The sequence below is a fragment of the Salvelinus sp. IW2-2015 genome, linkage group LG12, assembly GCF_002910315.2.
Source record: "Salvelinus sp. IW2-2015 linkage group LG12, ASM291031v2, whole genome shotgun sequence".
NCBI lineage: Eukaryota > Metazoa > Chordata > Actinopteri > Salmoniformes > Salmonidae > Salvelinus > Salvelinus sp. IW2-2015.
This window is the reverse complement of record NC_036852.1, coordinates 7353870-7363136: the sequence shown is the minus strand read 5'-3', so window position 1 is coordinate 7363136 and position 9267 is coordinate 7353870. Positions and strand designations below refer to the sequence as shown.

The 9267-nt window shown below is 41.1% G+C and overlaps 1 protein-coding gene across 1 annotated transcript in view; it reads right to left on the bottom strand.

Annotated features, from left to right (window-relative positions):
* The window catches only part of LOC111970973 (NACHT, LRR and PYD domains-containing protein 1 homolog), a 15593-nt gene extending 8309 nt beyond the window's left edge, over nt 1-7284 (bottom strand). The window contains exons 1-11 of the mRNA XM_070445966.1: nt 7081-7284; nt 6081-6127; nt 5401-5944; nt 4118-4209; nt 3552-3589; nt 3011-3075; nt 2665-2879; nt 2218-2477; nt 1456-1590; nt 1192-1324; nt 1061-1090 (exon numbers count right to left, since the gene is read on the bottom strand). Coding sequence (XP_070302067.1) covers nt 1061-1090; nt 1192-1324; nt 1456-1590; nt 2218-2477; nt 2665-2879; nt 3011-3075; nt 3552-3589; nt 4118-4209; nt 5401-5944; nt 6081-6127; nt 7081-7091 — 1570 coding nt within the window. The 5' untranslated portion in view covers nt 7092-7284. The remainder of the gene's footprint in view (nt 1-1060; nt 1091-1191; nt 1325-1455; nt 1591-2217; nt 2478-2664; nt 2880-3010; nt 3076-3551; nt 3590-4117; nt 4210-5400; nt 5945-6080; nt 6128-7080) is intronic.
* Between the last annotated feature and the right edge of the window lie 1983 nt (nt 7285-9267).

The following is a 9267-nucleotide window of genomic DNA, read 5'->3' as shown; positions in this document are numbered from 1 at the left end:
ACGACTCAATGAAGACCTTCATCACACCCACTGAACATGACTCATGAAGAACCTTCATCACCCCACTGAACACGACTCAGAGACCTTCATCACCCCACTAACACGACTCATGATGACCTTCATCACCCACTGAACACGACTCCATGAAGACCTTCATCACCCCACTGAACATGACTCAAGAAGACCTTCATCACCCCACTGAACACGACTCATGAAGACCTTCATCACCCCACTGAACACGACTCATAGAAACTTCATCACCCACTGAACACGTCTCATGAAGACCTTCATCACCCCACTGAACACGACTCATGATGACCTTCATCACCCACTGAACACGACTCATGAGAGACCTTCATCACCCCACTGAACATGACTCAAGAAGACCTTCATCACCCCACTGAACACGACTCATGAAGACCTTCATCACCCCACTGAACACGTCTCATGAAGAACTTCATCACCCCACTGAACACGAATCATGAAGACCTTCATCAGTGTTCTTCATCACAACTTGAAGATATTTAGCTCTATAGCCCGTTTTATAAACCTTGTCCACAAAAACAAACTTACATGTTGGATGAGAGTCTTTTGCTGTATTCGTCTGAAAGACAAGCAATAGAAAATATCATAAAACATTTTAATAGCATCTGTTAGAAAAGGACATTGATGATTGACATACTGTTCATGTATAGTATTTCTTACCTTTTGATACCACTGATTTCCATACTGTCCTCTTCATCATCCCCGATTAACTCCATCTCAATGTCAACCCCTGTGTTTCTCATGATCATCTTACAACAGCTTGGTGTGGTGTCTGACGTAACAGCTGAATCTTCTGTAGGAGGCCATATGGATATCTCTCTCGAAGACCTTCATCACCCCACTGAACACGACTCATGAAGACCTTCATCACCCCACTGAACACGTCTCATGAAGAACTTCATCACCCCACTGAACACGACTCATGAAGACCTTCATCAGTGTTCTTCATCACAACTTGAAGATATGTTAGCTCTATAGCCCGTTTTATAAACCTTGTCCACAAAAACAAACTTACATGTTGGATGAGAGTCTTTGCTGTATTCGTCTGAAAGACAAGCAATAGAAAATATCATAAAACATTTTAATAGCATCTGTTAGAAAAGGACATTGATGATTGACATACTGTTCATGTATAGTATTTCTTACCTTTTGATACCACTGATTTCCATACTGTCCTCTCATCATCCCCGATTAACTCCATCTCAATGTCAACCCCTGTGTTTCCCATAATCATCTTACAACAGCTTGGTCTGGTGTCTGCAGGTAACAGCTGAATCGTCTGTAGGAGGCCATATGGTGCAACGATTGAGACAACAGACAGACAGAGAGAGAAATAGTGAAATAGAATGATATTCCAGTTATTCATATACAATATGACAGATTCATGTCCTCAGCCTGATAAAACTGCACCTCTGGATTGATGGAAGTGGAGTGGGGATTCTTGAGTGCAAACCAACTGTTCAGCTTTAAGGACCCGTTTGGACTTGACAGGACCAATTCTGAATATCCTTGGGACAGCTGATTTTTCTCCCGTTCCTGAACAGCCTACAAAATGAGCAATGTAGTACAGTCAGAACAATGTAGTCTCATAATTTACACAACATGCAGCTCACTGAGCAATCCATTTTTGTCAACAACAAAAAATGTGTACACTACTGTTTTACTATCCCTATTTTACCCGGATATTATGTTAAAGGTGTACCAGGTAAGTTGACTGAGAAGAGATTCTCTTTTACAGCAACGAACTGGGGAAGAGTTACAGGGGAGAGGAGAGGGGGAAAATTAGCCAATTGGAAGCTGGGGATGATTAGGTAGCCATGATGGTATGAGGGCCAGATTGGGAATTTAGTGAGGACACCGGGGTTAACATCCCTACTCTTACGATAAGTGCCATGGGATCTTTAGTGACCATGGAGAGGACACCCGTTTATCGTCCCATCTGAAAGACAGCACCCTACACAGGGCAATGTCCCCTTCACTGCCCCGGGGCATTGGGTTCTCCTCCGACCAGAGGGAAGAGTGCCGTCTACTGGCTCTTCAAATGAATGAGACAGAAATAGATTTCTCACAGAGCTGCATGTTGTCTTTGTAATCTAGAGATTTTCAACAAACTATCAGCTTTCCTTTAGTAAGTTTCAACATACTGTTGTCACTTCAATGATAGTGCCTCACCTCTTTCTGACTGGAGTTTCTGAGGAGCAGGTACAGCCGTGAAATTACTGTTGACCTTTTTACTGCCAAATAGAGGACCACGTCACAGTGGACATCTATGTTCCAAGAAAAGATATAGCTCAGTATAACAGAGATAGTTGAGAACTTGGGATGGAGAATCTTAGCATGGAATCTGGTGACCTCATGCACTTCCTCTAAAGACACTCCATGTTCCTCTACATGAAGAATCTTCATCTCATTCCTTAGGGAAGGGTTGGTCCCTGAACAACACAATAAAAGGAGACAGAAAGACAAATATTGTATTATTCATCCTACTAAAACACAAATAATAGTCAGTACCAGATCACAGTAAACTCAAACTCCCAGAATAGTTCATTCATTAACTCAGGAAGTGAAACTCAGTTACATGGAAATGTCTTTCTGAATACTATTTCTATATGGTTTTACCTAAACAGACAAAGTGTGGCAGATTAACTTCCTCCAGTTCACCTAACTCCATAGTGATGTCCAGCAATGGACCACCTTGTGTGTACTGCATGTCTTTCAGAAGTTGACTGTAGGGTTCCCAGTTCCTGAAGTGATACTTCAGAATGACATCTCTCTCACACAGCCAGCGGAGCCCAGACACTGTGCACTCATAACTCCCTTTGGGTGTCCTGTGTCTGAGGCAACAACAAGATATGGTAGAGAAGGTCAATCGTCAAATGGAGAGGTTGGATTAGAAGACTATTCCCAAAGGTAATGGGGAAATACACTAGCAAGTGGAATGAAATGTTAAAAGTAGTTATTTTACCTGAACATTGTCACTCCCTGGACAGTGGAAGTCAAGGGTTCAATCTGAAGCCAGTGTGTGGAGTCCTGAACAAGGACAAGAATATCAGTAATACATAAGGGGCCTGTTTCCTGGACACAGATTGAGTCTAGTGCTGGAATGAAAAGCATGCTCAATGGAAGTTTCAATAGAAAGTTCTTTAAGGTCCAGGACTAGAATTAATCTGTGTCTGGGAACCTGGCCCATTAACCAAAGTAACTAATATAATGTATTTATTCAAAGTTACATGGAATGCTGGTGATTTATCAATTAAACTGTCTAATGACAAAATATGACAGCAGCTAAAATCCTGCATGTCTACAAGCAGAACACAGGATTGTCTATATCCCAGGATGAATGGTTGGTTGGTACACACCTGGCTTTGAGACTGTGTTATATTACTAAAGCAGAACACAGGACTGTCTATATCCCAGTATGAATGGTTGGTCAGTACACACCTGGCTTTGAGACTGTGCCTGACTCCTGCAGGTATGTAAAAGTAAGAATTGACATTATGACTTACCTCAACATGGTCACAAGTCTTACAGCTCTGAGGAATCCCTGAAGTCAAAAGTAGCTGTTATTTAAACTGGACAATCTCATGGAATAATGAATTAATAATTATTAAATAGATAAAAATGAATGAATAAAAGTGAATATAATTGAGCAACAGTTTCTAAATATACACTCATTAGCATACCATAATCTGACATTAGTGTTATATTAATTAATGTTTGTGGAAGCAGGAAACATCGTTCTGGTCCATGTTTTGTAGATGTTGGGGTCTGATTTCTGGTAGATCCTAGGATGAGAGCTTAAAGGTAGAGTCAGCTAAATGATGATGTACGAGCAGCACCACAGATATTGTGATGAGCAAGATGCCTGACTTCTCTCTCACAGTCACACACAGTATCTGCCCATGTGGAAGGGTTCTCTTCACTCTCTTACAGCGTGTTAGTCACGGAATCAAAACAGCAGAGAAGTTTAGCCTTGTGATCCAACACTCTTAGTTGTTGTAGAAATTGACCCACTATGCTGTTTACTTTGTGCACCTACGTCATATCGCTGACTCTACCTTTAAACACTCACATTTCTCAGGTCCAGACTTGATCCAACACTCTCCACCGGGGTCTCTGGTGTCCTCAGGTCCAGACTTGATACAACTCTCTCCACCATGGTCTCTGGTGTTGGTAAAGCAGAAGGATAGACAGTGATTAAACTAAATATAAACTATCTAATGTCTGATAGTCCAACAGATAACATTAAAACACACCACTACTACTAATCAACTGTCTGTAGGTCCAACAGAAACACTTAAAACCACACACTACTACTAATCTAACTGTCTGTAAGGTCCAACAGAACACATTAAAACACACCACTACTACTAATCTAACTGTCTGTAGGTCCAACAGAACACATTAAAACACACCACTACTACTAATCTAACTGTCTGTAGTAAAAAACCATTAAAACACCACCACTACTAATCTAACTGTCTGTAGTCCAACAGAACACATTAAAAACAACCACTACTACTAATCTAACTGTCTGTAGGTCCAACAGAACACATTAAAACACACCACTACTACTAATCTAACTGTCTGTAGGTCCAACAGAACACATTAAAACCACACCACTACTAACTAACTGTCTGTAGTCCAACAAACACATTAAAACACACCACTACTACTAATCTAACTGTTGTAGGTCACACAGAACACATTAAACACACACCACTACTACTAATTTAACTGTCTGTAGTCAACAGAACACATTAAAACACACACTACTACATAACGTACTGTAGGCAACAGAACACATAAAAACACCCACTACTACTAATCTAACTTATCTGTAGGTCAACAGACACATTAAAACCACCCACTACTACTAACTACTGATCTTTAGTCCAAAGAACACATTAAAAACACACCACTACACAATCTACTGTATGTAGGTCCAACGACAACATTAAAACACACCACTACTATCTAACCTGTCTGTAGTCCAACAGAACACATTAAACACAACCATCTAACTGTCTGTAGGTCCAACAGAACACATTAAAACACACCACTACTACTAATCTAACTGTCTGTAGGTCCAACAGAACACATTGAAACACACCACTACTACTACTAATCTAACTGTCTGTAGGTCCAACAGAACACATTAAACCACACTACTCCAATTTGTAAGTCGCTCTGGATAAGAGCGTCTGCTAAATGACTTAAATGTAAATGTAAATGTACTACTAATCTAACATACTATAGGTCTAACAGAACACATTAAAACACACCACTACTACTAATCTAATTATAGAAATGATTCCAGAGGGAAATAAAGGATAAAACATTGCTATGACTCACCTCTGAATGTGTTGGTCATCTATCTGACACAGGGTCACTGAGGAGGAAACCTCAAATCCAGGATAGAGGGGTTCAGTGAATGTGGTGTGTTCTGTGTAAAGGTGTGTCAGTGTACCAGAGGAGGACACAATATAGAAGGACAAAGTACCAGCTGACCAGTCCAGAAACACTCCAACTCTGTTAGGAACAGGACCAGAGATGGATCTGTTGACTCCAGCTTGGCAAAATAAATAACCACTATCATAGCAGTATAAACTCCAGGACTTCCTATTGGCTCCAATTCTACTGTCATCCTCATCTCCCTTCCTGTTTATTCCTTTGTACACCACACCAATGTCAGCCATGTCACCATCCATCTCCACCTCCCAGTAATAACGACATCCAGATAAGCCTTCTCTGCAGAGAACTTGGGGATGACAGTCAAATCTGTCTGGAGGGTCTTCATAATGCTGCTTCTCTTCCACCCATGTCACCTTCCTGTTCCCCTCAGACAGTATCAGGTTTGGGTTTGCTGTATTTGGGTCCAGGGTGAGATGACAGGCATCTGTAGACAAAAGGAGAGTATAATCAAACCACATCTTCACATAKAATGTTGTTTTGTAGGWACAGAACAAGTATTGATTAGTTACTATGTTACTATAGTTCTGAATACACAGTTAATTAGGATTGAAGAGACTTACATTTCCTCAGCCCTGATWTCAGCCTGCACTCTCCACCATGATCCACACTGTAGGAGAAACAGGTTATTGACTGACAAAGACCTAATAAAGCAGTCAACATTTAAACAATATTGTTGTGTTCTGGTGCACTATCCAAGTTCATTACTAGAGACATACAGGTATTCTATCCTACCTACTGCATACAGAACGGAGTACAATTCATTACTAGAGACATACAGGTATTCTATCCTACCTACTGCATACAGAACGGAGTACAATTCATTACTAGAGATATACAGGTATTCTATCCTACCTACTGCATACAGAACGGAGTACAATTCATTACTAGAGACATACAAGTATTCTATGGTTAGTTGTTTGGCGGTATTCCTACATACTGCTACAGAAGGAGTACAATTCATTACTAGAGACATACAGGTATTCTATCCTACCAACTGCATACAGAACGGAGTACATTCATTACTAGAGACATACAGGTATTCTCTCTACCTACTGCATACAGAACGAGTACAATTCATTACTAGAGACATACAGGTATTCTATCCTACCTACTGCATACAGAACGGAGTACAATTCATTACTAGAGACATACAGGTATTCTATCCTACTACTGCTACAGAAGGAGTACAATTCATTACTAGAGACTAACAGGTATTCTATCCTACCTACTGCATACAGAAACGAGTACAATTCATTACTAGAGACATACAGGTTATTCTATCCTACATACTGCGTACAGAATGGAGTACAATTCATTACTAGAGACATACAGGTATTCTATCCTACCTACTGCATACAGAACGGAGTACAAATCCAACAGGATATCAGAGATGCAGAAGAAGAGTATTCATGTGGTGATGATGTATGCTGTGATGGAGTGCTCAGCCTGCTGAGTAAACTTCCTCTTAATTCTACCATCATGTCCTCATGTTACTGACCCTACTACACTACATATGACACAACCGCTGCTCACACTATTAGGACATCTATTCTGACTTACTTCAGCTTCATCAGTTTATATGTGGMATCCACCAGAGCAGCTGAAAGCAGTTCCCCTGCAGAGTCTCCTGGGTGATTGTAGCTCAGGTCCAGCTCTTTCAGGTGGGAGGGGTTTGACCTCAGAGCTGAAGACAGAGCAGCACAGCCCTCCCCTGTGACCAGACAGCCAGACAGCCTACAGAGAGACACAAAACAGCTGTCTAGGTTGATGTACTGGTGTCAATCATCTTGTAGGATAGTTTAGTTTAGGTAGTTTAGCTGCATAAGTGTTGCTCTCCACTTTCTGGAGGATCAAGTTTTGAAATCAGTGGAATTAGAGTCTGATAGCTAAAGAGATGGAGGAAACACCCGTCTCTGGATTACATCTTCAAACTAAGGGCAACCGTGGCATGGAATTCATGACAGGGAGACGCGTCCATACACGATGATGTATACAGGTAAGATAGTCTAGAGTTAGCTAGCAAACATTACAATTTCAGATATTACACATTTTCTAATTTTGACAGAAAGTGGTTTAATTTCGAGCTAAAGTGTACTGTTAGCTAGCTAGCTGATGTTATTATTAGTTTCCCAGAGCCATTTGCTGTTCTAGTTAGAGCCTAATGTTAGCTAGCTAACATTGAACATGGTTGGTTAGCTCCCAGCACTGTTTATTGTTTAACTAGCTAACGTTGGCTGGTAGACTCGTTAGCTAACTTTACGTGAAGTGTGTACAACATCCGTTGAACATGGCCGGTGTCAGTAAACGTCTGCAAAAAAGCGTAATGAAATTGTTGCCAGCAGGGCTGGTTAGGCTGTTTTCATTTTATCCAGAGGTAAACAAATCATCGGCCAGAGGGTCAAGTGTGCACTTCGAGAGGACAAAGAGGGGTGGGGCAAAAGGTCAGGGTGAAAGTGTGAATGATAACATTGTGCATGACACAAGTAATTTTTTACAACAATTGTTTACAGACAGATTATTTCACTTGTATCACAATTCCAATGGGTCAGACGTTTACATACACTAAGTTGACTGTGCCTTTAAACAGCTTGGAAAATTCCAGAAAATMATGTCATGMCTTTAGAAGCTTCTGATAGGCTAATTMACATCATTTGAGTCAATTGGAGGTGTACCTGTGGCTGTATTTCAAGGTCTACCTTCAAACTCAGGGCCTCTTTACTTGACATCATGGGAAAATCAAAAGAAATCAGCCAAGACCTCAGAAAAAAGATTGTAGACCTCCACAAGTCTGGTTCATCCTTGGGAGCAATTCCCAAACGCCTTTAGGTACCACGTTCATCTGTACAAACAATAATACGCAAGTATAAAGACCATGTGACCACGCAGCCGTCATACCGCTCAGGAAGGAGACGCGTTCTGTCTCTTAGAGATGAACGTACTTTCGTGCGGAAAGTGCAAATCAATCCCAGAACAACAGCAAATGACCTTGTGAAGATGCTGGAGGAAACAGGTACAAAAGTATCTATATCCACAGTAAAACAAGTGTCCTATGTCGACATAATCTGAAAGGCCGCTCAGCAGGAAGATCCATGCTCCAAAACCACCATAAAAAAGCAAGATATACGGTTTGCAACTTGCACATGGGGACAAAGCCATACTTTTTGGAGAATGTCTCTGGTCTGATGATAACAAAAATAGAACTGTTTGCGGCATAAATGACCATTGCTAATGTTTGGAGGAAAAAGGGGGACGCTTAGCAAGCCCGAAGAACACCATTGCCTAACCGCTGAAGACACGGGGTGGCAGCACATGTTGTGGGAGGTGCTTTGCTGCAGGAGGGACTGGTTGCACTTCACAAAATAGATGCATCAATAGGGAGGAAATGATGTGGATATATTGAAGCAACATCAGTCCAAGGAGTTAAAGCTTGTCGCAAATGGGTCTTCCAAATGGACAATGACCCCAAGCATACTTCCAAAGTTGTGGTGAAATGGCTTAAGGAAAACAAAGTCAAGGTATTTGAGTGGCCATCACAAGCCCTGACCTCAATCATATAGAAAATTTTGTGGTCAGAAAATAAAAAGCATGTGGCGAGCAAGGAGGCCTACAAACCTGACTCGTTACACCAGCTTGTCAGGAGGAATGGGCCAAAAATTCAATCAACTTAGGCTACACCGAAGGCTACCTGAACGTTTCGTCCAAATTAAACAATTTAAAGGCAATCCTACCAAATACTAATTGACTGTA